Source organism: Neovison vison, chromosome 9 (genome assembly GCF_020171115.1).
Source record: "Neovison vison isolate M4711 chromosome 9, ASM_NN_V1, whole genome shotgun sequence".
Taxonomy (NCBI): Eukaryota; Metazoa; Chordata; class Mammalia; order Carnivora; family Mustelidae; genus Neogale; species Neogale vison.
This window is the reverse complement of record NC_058099.1, coordinates 10305236-10319439: the sequence shown is the minus strand read 5'-3', so window position 1 is coordinate 10319439 and position 14204 is coordinate 10305236. Positions and strand designations below refer to the sequence as shown.

Sequence of the window (14204 nt, the reverse complement as noted above, 5' to 3'; positions counted from 1 at the left end):
GAAAAGTCCCCAAACAGTGCCTGGCACACAGGGTAGACAGCTTATTATGGGACTGGTTCATCGATTCAAGCAGCTCTGACAGAGAGCCCTCCGCCAGACCCTCAGCAATAGAAGCTGAGTGGGTGTCAGCTACAAGTAGGGCCAAGCAGACATCAGCCAGCTCCTTAGGGCAACCCCACGGTCCCTCCCTAGAACCCCAGACAAGCTTCACAGACAGATGCCATGTGCAGAAGAATTCACATTTATTGGTTCAAATACAGTACCTAACATTTGCTAAACATGCATTTCACACTAATTGGTCACATTTCCACAGGTAGTCAATTCACAGAAAAGGGCCCATCCCTCGCCAGCTGGCAGGGTGGGAGGTAGCAGAGGGCCTGGGTAGCCTGCAGAGCCCACCAACTATCATTTGGTCATGCGGGGTTGATGGAGCCAGGCTGGCGGGCAGCCCTTGGCCGGCCCTTTGGGGACAAGGGCTCAGAGACATCCCATTTACACGATTCCTCCATTGGACTGTGGGTAGAAGTGGGCCTAGGGTAGGTAGCCCAAGGATATGTTCACTGATGCTTGTGCCACCACAGCCCCTGGAGACGGGGTGGCGAGAGGTGGCGCTCCCTGTGCCCTGGATCACAGGAAAGAAATGATGGCCTCTTCAAAGGGGTGGCTAGTCCGTGGCTGGGCAGGTGGCTGGGCCTCTCCAGACATGGCCCAGACATCACAATGCAGCCACAAGCCCCTATCGCAAGCCTGGGATGGCAGCACAGACAAAAACACCAACACCCCAGGGCAGGCAGAGTTTCTTTTCCAACAGAAACATGTAAACAGAGCAGGAGCTATGGTATTCTTTTCCCACAGGATTCCTCAGAGAGGAATAGATCAGGAATGTCACTCAAGAGGTAGTTTTATTTTTTTTTTTCTTTTTCATGGAAATTTGAGTCAACAACATTATTACCTATCATAAGACATTTCAGAGAAAGAAAAAAAAAGTCACCAAAGGGCAAAAATGATCCTTTGGCTGGCAGGGCTGGCTCCAGGATTTGGAAGACTAGCCTCCACCAGTAACACAACTTTCTTCTTGGGCTTGGAGCAAGCTCTGGCCTAACTCAGTTTCCCTTTGAGCCTGCAACTGATTCGTGAGCGGGCTATGCTTCACGGAGGGCTGCAGGCCCAGAAGAAGGAGGCCGAATGGGCACTGGACTGGGCAGGGGGACTGGGCATTTTATGGGCTGGTGGAGGCAGGGCCGTAGTGGCTCCTGTTGCAGGACAGCCAGAATTCTTCAAGTTTCAAGGTGGCCCAGGTCTAGCCAAGAAGGAAGCCCCAGTGTGCGCCTCGTCTCCGCATGTTCTTTGGGGCTCCTGCCTCGGAGGAAATGGTCCAGGTCCGGTTCTCAAGCCCAAAAAAGAAGCTGCTGCTTGTGGCAGCCAAGAGAGGGGTTTCTGGGGACCCTGTAATTAAATACACATCCCTGAGCTATGGCCCTAGAAACCCTTGCCTCGAGGCTAATCAGTTTCCAGCACCTGGTGGAATGATTGCCGTTTCTCATCCTGAGACACAGATAAAACATCATTTCACAGACACTGGACATAGATGCTTCGAGCTGAGGAAAAAGGGAGGAATGATCAACTACAAAGGCAGAGGGGAGTGTAGGGAATTCTCATGGATCAAATTGGGGAAAGAGAGCAGTGGTATTTTTGTTTTTGTTTTTTGTTTTGTTTAAAAAAAATCAATAAAGAAAAACTTAAAGTTTAATGAAAGAGCTGATCTGAAAGACTGGATTTCTTAAAATAATTGCAAAATTTTTAAAAAGCAACAAGAAAAAAGACATAGGCCAGGGGCCCAGAGCTAAAGACTTGGAACCACTGCCCAACTTCCTGCCCTGCTGAAAGGCCGGGGTCCCCTTACTCTGGCCAACCGAGGGCATGGCTTCGATGCTGCCCATGCTGGGTTTGTCCATCCGTCTCCATCCGCCCCATTCCCCAGGAAATCAAGAACAAACAAAAGTAGGAAATGGGAAGCAGAAGTAGAGCAAGGCAGCTCACAGAGCTCAGGTTTTTAAGGACCTGGTGACATATTGGCCACAGCAGGTACTCACATCCCTGAACAGGGGTGGCACGTGAGAGGCAGGTCAGTGTGGAGCGGTGACTGTCAGCAATGCCGTGGAGACCCTTAGATTCCCTCTATCCACCCTCTGGTTCTGGGGAACAAGACAAGGAGGTCTCTGCATGCTGCCTTCTATTCCGTGAGGTTCGCCCACCTCAGTTACGGGTTAAGCAGGGGGCTGGGGTGTCCTCTGAGCCAGGTGGAGTGCTTAGAGAAAGGTTCTGGGGAGTTTCTCCAGACTAAGGGCAAGACCACCAAACCTTGTGAAAGACTCCAAAATTGTACAAAGGAGCCAGAGAGCGTAAGCTGTAGGTGAAGTTTCAAAATTCCAAACTTTTGTCTTGGGTCAAGAAAACATTTAAAGGGAAAGGAAAGGAAAAGCCTGTGTGTTTCAATGCAGTGCAAGGAGGCAGGACTCTCCTTTACCACACAGCTTTCAGGGTTACATTTTTATGGCTGAAAAACTCACTCAAAGTGAGTGCTGTTGGTAGCAGGGGATTGAGAAAGGACAGAAGACAGGGGAATTAGAGACAACATGCACAACTTTTTTCTTCTTCCACTAGCAAAAAGGCTACCTGTTAACCAAATGTTATGGGAAGAAAGGCAAAAAACAAACACACCAAACCTCCCCCTCCAACCTTTCTCTGTGTCCTTCAAACCAAATTCACAAATACATCTAGTGGCTGACCTAATGTCTCCACACTGCTAGCTACACTCCTACCTTCTCCTCATAATACCTGAGTTTGCAATGCAACACATTCACTTTACCCTGTTTAAAAAAAGCCCACGTCATAAAAGGACTGGGTGCAGAAGACATTAAAGGCTGTCCACAGGTCAGGCTCCGGCTTGGAACACACGGCCACTTGGCTCAGAGATTCTGCAGGGCTCTTGGCAATGAATGGGCTCTTTGTTCTGTGGAATCTGCTGCAAACATTTGTAAAAATGGATTTGTACAATGGCAACTTGCAGAACCTTTCCCCCACTCCACAAATTAACAACTTGCTCTATTTAATGCTGCATTATTGGAGACATGTTCTTGTCTTGTCAGAGAGCAATTTCCTCTGATACCCAACACAACCAGTAAAATGCTTAATTTAAGAAAAAAGCAATTTCAAAAAATAATAATTTGACAGATGGAGGTCTAAGCAAAGAAAGATACGGCACACAGGAGCAGTGTTGGAAAAGGGACTCTGATAGGTGTCTCCTCCCCTACCTTGAGAAAAGAAGCTCGGAGTCTGACCTGTAGCCAAAGAATGTGATCTACTTGGTTAAATAAAAAAATCAGGGAAACAAAAATATTGGGAACTTAGAAATAAACAGATACACAAACATAAATCTTCCCATCAACATGTGAAGAACATTCTGGTTGGAGGTTTTCCTGAGGAACATGTCTCTTTTTCCTTTCTCAGAGCAGCTGGGGAAATGGCAGTAAGGAGTAATGCTCTGAGTTCTAGATCCATCAAGGGACAAAGTCATCGCTCTGCTGGTACCCGTAACATTTCACTGGGAAAAAAAAAATTATAATCCGACACAGACTACCTGGTGTGCACACAATATGGTGGCCCACTTGGTAAAGTTGCTGGCTGGGTTGGGAAGAGAGCAAAGGGCAAAACAAAATGCTATAGGCCCCTCCAGACCACTCAGGGAGGTCCCCAGTTAAAGTGGTCTGTGGACTGCACTGGCTGTGGGAGATACCTGGGTACGGGTAGAGACAATTACAACAGTAAGGCAGAGAATGGAAAAGCACCTGAAAGATTCCTAAGACAGACATGGTGTGGCCACTGGCTAAAGCCAAGAGGGTAAAGAACGTTTCCCAGGACTAGGCAGGGTAGGTAGTGAAGGAATAGGAGGTCCAGGCCGTATCTGCAGAGGGGGGCAGCCAGGCCCTTAGGAACATGAGGTAGTTTCAAGCCCCCCCTTCCCTTCCAGGTGCTTTGGACTCCAGCCCTCCAGGCCTTGGTCAGCCAGGTCACCAATAATATAATGGGCAGGTGGGCCAACTCTGGTACTTGGGCTTTCTGTTCTAAGGAAACCTGGTCTCCTTTTTGGAGAGGTTAGGAGAACTTGGGAGGAGAATGAAGGGGCAAAGCCTCTGTTTAGCTGATGGGTGAATGGTCCCTCCCACTGTATGAAAGACGGCAGGGTTTGGATTCAGTCCTGAGGATGAGACAGGACGGGGGGAGGGGAACAGGGAAAGGAAGATTGTTTATTCTTTTAGCAGTCTGGCCTTTGTCCCACTACCCTTTGAAAAAAAGCAAGGCGAAAGCAGAATAAATCAGTAGTGGGCACCAGGATTCAGAGCATGACATTTTGTTCAGTTGTTTTTTCAAAGGGCCAAGAGGAAGTCAAATGGGTAAGACAGAGTGGCAAGGAGTCTGAGGAAGGCAGACCTTGGTAGACTCAGGTAAAGATACTAGGTAGCTGTGAGCTCCAAGGGAGCTAGCAGACAAGTCCCAAGAATTTACTGCCAGGACCACGTGTGGACAAAAAGTTGACAGTAGCAGAAACCAGTAGTGGTGGTTCGGACGGTGGGGGCGGGGGCAGCCCACAGCATGGTATGGGAACAGAAACCCTTCTCCCTGAAGAGCTGTTCGGAGGGAGGACATCTTAGATTCGGTCACTGCACTCTACTCCCTCAACTACCATGCTTTCCAAAGAAAAGAGAATGCTAAATCCTCATATCCTGTTTCCAATGTTTCACCCACTTTGCTTAATAAATCTCCCAACACCACTTTGCCCCTTTATGGTGTGCTCTTTTACTTTTACCCGGTAATTCTGTGACTAGAAAAAGGCAGTCTGCTCTCTGACAGACTAATGTAGGAGTCTGCTGAGAACATGTGGAAAAAGTAGGGATGGTTACACCCCTCCCTTTCCACTGAGGTAGTCGTCTTTGTCAACATTATGGAAATATTCATCTCAGCCCCATCCCACCCTCTCCCTCAAAATACAAAAGAACTATCTCTAAACAATGACAACACTATAACATTAAACATCTTCACATTCTGTAAACTGCAAGGAAATGCATCGGCTGCATTCACACAAAAGCATGTGCATCATGTTGAAGGCCATACATTCAACTCTGTCGTGAAATAAATATATAGAAAAATGAGGTTAAAAAAACAGACAAACAAACAAAAACTCTTCTTGCTATGGAGGCAACTGGAAACACTGCTCCACAGCCTCCATCTTGGTCTCTCTGGCTCTTTCTTCCGGAGCCTGTTCTGCCCACCCAAGGCGCCATGGCTGGCCCGAGGAGGAGCGCTGGGAACAGGTCATTCGTTGCCCACGCTTGTCTTGCAGGAGTGCAGCACCACCTTAAAGAGGAGGGGCAGCTGCTCCAGGGGCACATTCACCATCTTTCCTGGTAACAAGGCGGGAAAAGAAGAGTTAGGAGTTAGGGACGGCTGCAGTGGAAGAGTGTGTCCGCCTCCTCCTCTCGGGCTGGGGGAGGGAGAATGTTGTCTTTTGGAGGGACTAGAGCAAGAAAGTGCCGGGGTATCGCAAAGACAGGAGCATCAGACCAACTGTGCTAACCAGCTGAGACCCAGACCCATGTCGGGACCCTAGTGAGTCTAGTCATGGTGCAAGCTACCATCACTGCTCCCATCTACTTACTCCATGCCAGCTGCTTCAATACATTATCTAATGCTCATAATATTTCCAAGTGATAGATATTACTTGTTATCTCCATTTTATAGATGAGGAATGTTAAACAGAAAGGTGTTCCCTAGGTATTTTCTTCTAAAATACCCTGAGAAACATACCCTATTTTTTTTTTCCTGGTAGAGTCTCTAATTAGCATTCTGTTCTTTAGAAGAGTATAAAGGGTTAATAAAAGTACTGGAAAAGAAGGAGGGGGTGGTCACAGGGGCAAATAAATTTGAGAAATTTGGGGTTGAGAAAGGTGTACAAGCTTCTTCACTGGAAAACACCGCAGAGCACTCAGTGTGCTGATAGACTCTGTAAATACCGGACACTGTCATTCTTCTCCCGGCCAGTACCTTTTTTTTTTTTTTTTTAAAAAAAAGATTTTATTTATTTATTTGATACAGAGAGAGAGATTACAAGCAGGCAGAGAGGCAGGCAGAGAGAGAGGGGGAAGCAGGCTCCCTGCTGAGCAGAGAATCGGACGTGGGGCTTGACCCCAGGACCCTGGGATCATGACCTGAGCCGAAGGCAGCGGCTTAATCCACTGAGCCACCCAGGCACCCCTCACTGCCAGCACCTTTGAGTCACCTGGGGAGTTTTAAAAAAATATTGATGCCCAGGTCCCACTCCATACCAATTAAATCAGAATCTCTGCAGAACAATCCAAGCACAGTTATTCTTAAAACATTTTCCAGGTGATTCAAAATGTTGCCAGAGTTGAGAATCCAGCTCTGTCGGGGAGAGTGGGGTATTAACCACTGACCTCCCTGTATTTCAGAGAGCATCTGATTAACACCTTATTCAGTAAAACATAGATTTGGAGACGCCAAGCCATAAACTATCAAAGCACCCCTAAAATTCCAATATTTTAGGTTCAGTTCAGCTCTGCTAGACTACTTAGGTCCAAAAAGTTGGGAAAAAATTCCTTTGTCAGACCGAAAATTCTTTCCTCCTGAATTTGGCTGAATTTGACAGAACAGTTTTATCTTAGAGGTCACATTTCTGAGTTTTCCCTCAGTATATGCTATTACTATACACAAGAATCTTTACCAGAAGACCTAAAACAACAATAAAAACAAAACCCAGGGGGCACCTACGTGGCTCAGTGGGTTAAAGCCTCTGCCTTTGGCTCAGGTCATGATCCCAGGGTCCTGGGATTGGGCTCTCTGCTCAACGGGGAGCCTGCTTCCTCCTCTCTCTCTGCCTGCCTCTCTGCCTGCTTGTGATCTCTGTCTGTTGAATAAAAAAAAACAAAAAAACAAAAAAACAACAAAAAAAGGGACGCCTGGGTGGCTCAGTTGGTTAAGCAGCTGCCTTCAGCTCAGGTCATGATCCCAGCGTCCTGGGATCGAGTCTCACATCGGGCTCCTTGCTTGGCAGGGAGCTTGCTTCTCCCTCTACCTCTGCCTGCCACTCTGTCTGCCTGTGCTCGCTCTTGCTCCTCTCTCTCTGACAAATAAATAAATAAAATCTTTAAAAAACAAAAAACAAAACAAAACAAAAAACAACCAAAAAAAAAAAAAAAAAAAAACCCAAAACCCAGGACTTTATACTGAAGCGGACCTATTTAAATGTCAAGATTTCAAAGCAATAACAACAAAAATTCCTTTGCAAAGGTAGGATTCTTGAGAATTATTTTAAAGATATTGCTTTAAATGAATAATCTCCAAAAATCTGTAAGAAATTCTATGAAATGAAGTTAATTTTAAAAATTGAGATATAATTAATTCACATAGCATAAAATATATCATTTTGATGTCTATATTTTAAAGTATATATGCAGGAAATGAAGTTAATTTGAGAAACTCTGAGCCTATTTCCCCATCCATAGACGGACCATAAATATCACCAACAACCAGCCTTGAAGAGTTGGTTCTGAGATTAAAAAAACATAAGGCTACAAAGCACCTTGCACATGATAGGCACTTGGGAAATGTCAGACTCTCTTCCCTACAAAGAAAACACAAACTTCTCAATAGAATATAACTTTCTGAGGGCAATGGTAGTAGCTCTTTTATGCAGCTGGTGACGAGCCCGGAATGAGCTATCTTGAACACAAGCCTATCTCATTTCTTTCACAAGGCAAGAGAAGCAAGGAAGGTTTGCACGCCCTGCCCACAACTGTACCTGCAATATAGCGAATCTCAGGTAAGCACATCATGAGGTCAGGAAAGCGGTTCGGCTGATGGGTATATTTATATTCAGTGAAATCCTGGCATATGTACCAGTACCGCTTGTTCAACTGTTCCAGCTGTGAGGCACTGGTCAGACCCCTGATATCTGTGGAAAAACAAAAACAAAAACAAGAACAAAAACCACACAGGAAAAGGAGGGGCTTTCTACTGTGGAAGAAACACTAGCTCCTTGAATATGTGCATCTTTCGATTAAAAGCTATTCAACATTGTCACAACAGGAGATCTTTTCTCTTTCTATCATGGAGAAACAAAACTCTGGATAAGGGAAGAGAAATCAGATAAAGAAGAAAAAAAATATAAAGGACAGTCACTAGACTGAGACACTTGAGTGCTGGGCGGCATCTTTCTCAGCTTCCTGCACGGCTCCCAACACAGGGCTCGACACAGAACACGGACCAGTGGATGTTGAACAACTGATTGAGTCATCTCCCTATCCGTCAAAATTTCTTAAATTTCTTTTTTTTTAAATTTTTTAAAAAGATTTTATTTATTTATTTGACAGAGAGAGATTACAAGTAGACAGAGAGGCAGGCAGAGAGAGAGAGAGGGAAGCAGGCTCCCTGCTGAGCAGAGAGCCCGATGTGGGACTCGATCCCAGGACCCTGAGATCATGACCTGAGCCGAAGGCAGCGGCTTAACCCACTGAGCCACCCAGGCGCCCAAAATTTCTTAAATTTCTTAAACTGGCCCTTTGCTAGAGCCAATAACAAAGTCTGCTGATAGCTGCACATACTCACACATGGTCTCCTATGTGCGTCTGCTCATACTATCCGAGCGGTCACTCCACCTTTTCTCTATATAGATCTCTCTCTCTTTCATTTATATATAAATGCATATGTGTATATATATATAATGTATATGTATGTGTGTATATATAATGTCTATGCACATACTAACTTTTTATACACAGAATATAAATACAACTTATCTATATAATTTATACATAAAATAGGATATAAATATTCTCTATATAAATCTTACCCAGCCTTTGAGGCCCAGCTCAGATTTCTCCTCCAAGTAGCTGTTGCTGATCTCCCCCAATATGAGGCTCAAGTAATGGGTCAGGTCCCATTAGAGTGTGTACCTCTTTTTTTTTTTTTTAAGATTTAGTTTATTTATTTGACAGAGATCACAGGTAGGCAGAAAGGCAACAGAGAGAGGAGGAAGCAGGCTCCCTGCTGAGCAGAGAGCCCAATGTAGGGCTCTATCCCAGGACCCTGAGATCATGACCTGAGCGGAAGGAAGAGGCTTTCACCCACTGAGTCACCCAGGCGCCCCTAAAGTGTGTACATCTTGAAGCCAGGGACCTGCGATCTATTTTACTTAATGTCTTTCATGGTCAACACAGCGCCTGGTCTAAGGGAGGCACATGGAACAGCAGATAAATGAAGATGAATGAATAGCGAAGCAGCAGCTAGACGGAGTAAGCCAGAGGAGGGGTTCAGACTCTGGACTAGGAAACTGAATACAGTAACAGAGCAATTCCAATGTCACAGGAAGCAAAACAGCCCTGTTCCACTGTGAGAACAGAGCAGTCATATGCTACTTTGGAAAAAAGAGAATATACATTCTCCTTCCTGCTCCAGTTACGAGCAGCTGCCAAGCACCACTTCGTAGGCGATGCCCCACATAAACCGCAGCCAGCCGTCTTCTAGTGAAAAAGCCATGCTTGAGGGGTGCCTGGGTGGCTCAGTCGTCAAGGGGCTGCCTTCAGCTCAGGTCCTGATCCCGGGGTCCTGGGATCAAGCCCCGCATCAGACTTCCTGCTTGGTGGGAAGCCTACTTCTCCCTCTCCCACTCTCCCTGCTTGTGTTCCCTCTCTCGCTTTTTCTGTCAAATAAATAAAAAATCTTAAAAAAAAAAAAAAAAAAGAAAAGCAAGCCACGCTTGATCCACGTTGTGGATCCACGTTGCTTTTGTACAACCCCCCCCCCCCCCGCCCACTCTACCCTGAAGAGGCCGTCAGAACCACTGCCAGCCTGTCACACACGTCTTATCTCCAATAGTTTCATCAGTCACCCAGCTCTTCTTCAGCCACTGGTAAACTTGGTACATATTTTAAATGACGCATGTACTGTCCTTGGTGTCTGTGTTTAAATGCATTAAAACTGACTAAACAAAGCAAATCCTCTTCCTTCCTCTATGAGTTATAGAGACTGTGGCATTTAGGTTTGAAGAAAAAAATCCAAAGCGTGCCCTGTGCTCTAGAGGGGCAGGCTGAGGAAAGCAGAGGCCTTCTAGGACTGGTACCCACATGGTGCGACAGATTCTGTGTGACAGTCCTGAGGGTAAAAGGGTAGGAGGTGGTGTGTGAAACATGAGGGAAAATGCTCTCTGGCAAAATAAATAAATAAACAAACCAAATCCCCTTTTCTCACCTCCAGCTACTTACCTTGATTTAAGAAGTTAATTGCTTTCATGCAAGCATACTCCTCATTGCTGACCTTCAGCTGATGGAACTTGTGATACAGGTAGATGAGCCGCTCGATCACCTCCATCCCTTCATCACTAAATCTGGGGAACAGACAGAGGTGTGAGTGGGCTTTGATACCAGTGGGGGTTAAGGAAGGGAAGAAAGAGGTCTCCTACAGCTCCTTGAGGCATCTAAGATAGAAAAGAGTCTGAGCTTGGGGGAAATGGAATCCAGAATGATTATGAAGGACAGGTAGATCCATGGTTTGTCTAGAGGGAAGGCAGCTCAGACAGCTGCTGTTCCTAAGGTCAGGTGGGGTGAGTCAAATCTAAGTTCACATCCAGCTCCAACATTCAAAAGCTGTAAGGCCTTGGGAAAATCATTTGACCTCTCTAAACTTCGAGATTCTCTTTTGTAAAATAATAATGCTTGCCTGCTTGCGGGTAACAAGGGCCAAAGGCAGTCTGAAATGTAAATGTGGAAAAATACAACACTATCAAGATTCTTCTATAGCTGAGATGTAGCCTCCAGGTTCAATGGCAGCTGCCATGGTGATTCTACCTGAGCCTCTGCCACGGTGAAAAAAAAGCTGATGATTGTATTTTTTAGGTTCACTGCTTCCAGCAGGGCTGAGGTTACACACAATGAAAAATTGTGGCATCCCTCACTTTAGCTAGGGAGGAAGGGAAACATTACCTGAGCCTCCATGCCCTACCAGTCTCCGTGCTAGGCACTTATGTGCACTTTCTCATTGAGTTTTCTCAGCTTCATGGGCTCTGTGAGATTATCATTACCGCTGTATAGATGAGAAACTGAAGATCAAAGAGCAGAGGGGACTGGTCCACAAGCACACAGCTAGCTGGTGGCAGAGCTAGAACTTGGAACCTAGGCTAACTTCCCAAGCCCTTGGTTCTTCCAATATCTGAGGGCAGCATCACACTATAGCAGGTAAGACTCTATGCAGACCATGCTCCTTTCTTTGGATTAGAAGCAAGCTCCTTGGGGAAAGACCAAGTTTTAGAAAAAGGAGCCCCAGGTTAGGAGACTAATACTCTGGGTCACAGTGGGGCATACCTCATACCAGAGGTGGAGATACCACCAAACCAAGCATCAAAAAGGCTTAATGGGGAAGCAAGAGTTTATAATAGCTGGGGTCAGGGTCAGTCTCTGTCCTTCTAGGAGTGGCCTAAGGGGAGTTCCAGACAGGCCTCAGATGCAGCTCAGTCAAGGAGAAAAGATGCCCAGCACTGGGACTATGCGCTGGGGACATCCTCAGACCTGAGTACTGCAGCCCTATGCTGGGCAAGAAGTCCCTACGTGGGTCCTGAATGCCTGTCTGGGCTCTACTGCCTTCTGTGTTGACTCTGAGGCTTTGCAAAGGCTTGGCCTCTGGGCAAGCAGCACATCTCCTCTCCCTGGGGGGCAAGCCTGGCTCCGTTGTGGGCCAGAAACGTCTGCACTTCTCAAGCAGCAGAGGGAGCTGAGCTACAGGAAAGCTACCAGCAATCTAGAGCCTGACCCCTTCTCCTCAACGCCCCATCACGACCCACCACAACCCGCAGCTCCTGTCCTCATCCGCTGATTTGAACAATGAGGGCTGATTCTATTTCTCTCTATGCCTGGCCCAATGGCTTTTACAACGTTATTAATACTTCCCCAAACTGGCTGGTAGACAAACTGATACTGAATAACTACTATACTAACCTTATCTATCATTCTATCCTTTGTTGAGTATTTGCTGCTTGCCAGTTAACTTTGTTAAATATTCTACACTTATTATTTCACTGGATACTCCCAAAAAATCTACAAAATTGGTATTACAGTCCTCTCTGTGCACATGTGGAAACAAAGCTCAGACAGGTTATTTACTGGGTCCCTGGGCCTCTCCTGCATTCTTACATTTTACCTCCCTGACAACGTGGGGGCTAAGTAAGATCACCTGCTCGTTAGGGACGAGGAAACACAAGAAGAGCATCCTGCCTACCTCAAAGATGCACAGCAAGTAAGTGGCGGTGGGGTGGGGCCAAAGTTTAAACCAAGTTGTCTAACTCCAAGCCTTTCGCCTTCTTAGCACTACACGGTCCGCTCCCTGTCTTGTCCTTAACTGGTAACTGGGAAAGGCTGCCTCATGCCACCACAGGGGACCTCAGGAGCTCTGGGTTCCTGCAGCGATTCAGCCCCGGGCCCGGCTCAGGCAGGCGTGGGCTCTGCTGCAGGGCCTCCAGGTGCTGAGCCATGCAGGAGGCAGCGGGCCTGGGAGTGAAGAGTACGCGCCATCACAGGACTCTGATCACTATTTCTGTTCTTGAGCGGGAAAAGGTCTCCACTGTGAATTCCCTCTAGTAGCTGGCTGGAGAGCTGGTGTGGGGAGGATGTGGTAGGGCGTCAAAAAGGAGGACGGAGGCAGAGCGGCAATGCCAGCATCTGTCTGTGGCCGAGCAGTGTAGCAAACAAAGATAACGTTCTCTGCCTTAATCAGCAACCGCTTGGCCCAAGTGCTCCCTCTGGCACCGCAGAACCCGCAGGTGTGTGGTTATCAGCCAGACCCCCGCCAGCGGCACTGAACTTACTGAGTCCAGACGTGAGCTGCACAAAGGAGCTCCCAAGTGCCCCGCGGGAGCTTCTGTCCCAAATCTGCCCTTTCTCTTGGGGACAGCACGTACCTTCTTTTCCACATTTCCTAGGATAGGCAACCGTCATGGACCCCTGGCAGTGGTGGTGGTGGGGGGCTGGCAGCCAGCCCAGGAGCCCCCACTCAGTCTCCACAGCCCGACTGCAAAGCTTTCCTCCACACCCCGCATCCCACCCCTTGATAAACAAATTGTTCTCTGTTTCATGGGCCTGCTTTCTCCTGCAGCCGTGCCTCCTCCACATCTGCCCACTCCACAGTTCTAACGCCCCTGTATTCCCTGTCTGCAAATTATCAGCATTTAAAGCCAGAGAGTTGGACAAACACACCCATTCTTCTTCGAGGTTCCCATTACACAAGCACGCTGGGACAAAGAAAACATTCCTGCTAGGATCCCCCAAACCACTGGACCATTCAGTCAGCAATTGAAGCTGACACTGTGTAAGTTATGTCCCATTAAGGGGGCTGAGAGGTCCAGTTGTCTTTTTTTTTCATTGAGCTAAGTGCACGTACCCCCAGGAGCAGTCATAGCTTTAAAGGAATTGTCACCTCAGCACCCATGTAAACACTCCAAGACTGAAAGTAAGATTGTTAAGTCTAGGACACACTGCAGAAAGTTGAACTTTTTAGAAGGCTAAATTATTTAGTAGAGGGTACTGGTAAGGATTCTGGGCTTTGGAGTACCACAGATCTAGGTGATAATCTCAACGTCATCTTTTTCTAGGTTTGTAGCCTTGAGTTTTCACCTCTCTGAACCTCACGCTCCTCATCTGTGGAACAAGGGGAACATTAGTGCAGTTGCTTGGGGTGGTGGTGAGGACTGAACAATGTTTGTAAAGCACTTAAGATGGAATCTGGCCCAATGAACAGTCCATACTTGTTAGCTATTATCATTATTAATGGCATCAGCATCATCCCTCCTGTTATCACAACAAAAAGAAGAGATTGTTTCCTGAACCTTACAGCTAGGGTGTGAGCAGGGAAGCTGGGAGGCAACTTTCCAGAGATCTGACAGAAATGGAGCTACTGCTCACGAGACAGAAGTGCCCATTAAAGCCCATCTAGTGCAAGGCATCTTCTCTTGAGAGCGAAGGAGTCTTGATTAGGGCCAGGAGCAGTCACTGGCTGGTGCTACAATCTGCTTTAAATCAAATTTGCCCAGCTCACTGTCTGATAACAGCCTGATTAAGGAAAATGGGTACCATAAATTTGATTCA

General features: G+C 46.8%; 1 protein-coding gene across 2 annotated transcripts in view; it reads right to left on the bottom strand.

Annotated features, from left to right (window-relative positions):
• Positions 1 to 218: 218 nt before the first annotated feature.
• Positions 219 to 14204, bottom strand: part of NR6A1 (nuclear receptor subfamily 6 group A member 1) — a 233455-nt gene continuing 219469 nt past the window's right edge. For both annotated transcript variants that reach the window (XM_044264932.1, XM_044264934.1), the window contains exons 8-10: positions 10338 to 10459; positions 7877 to 8029; positions 219 to 5462 (exon numbers count right to left, since the gene is read on the bottom strand). In XM_044264932.1, coding sequence (XP_044120867.1) covers positions 5374 to 5462; positions 7877 to 8029; positions 10338 to 10459 — 364 coding nt within the window. In that variant the 3' untranslated portion in view covers positions 219 to 5373. The remainder of the gene's footprint in view (positions 5463 to 7876; positions 8030 to 10337; positions 10460 to 14204) is intronic.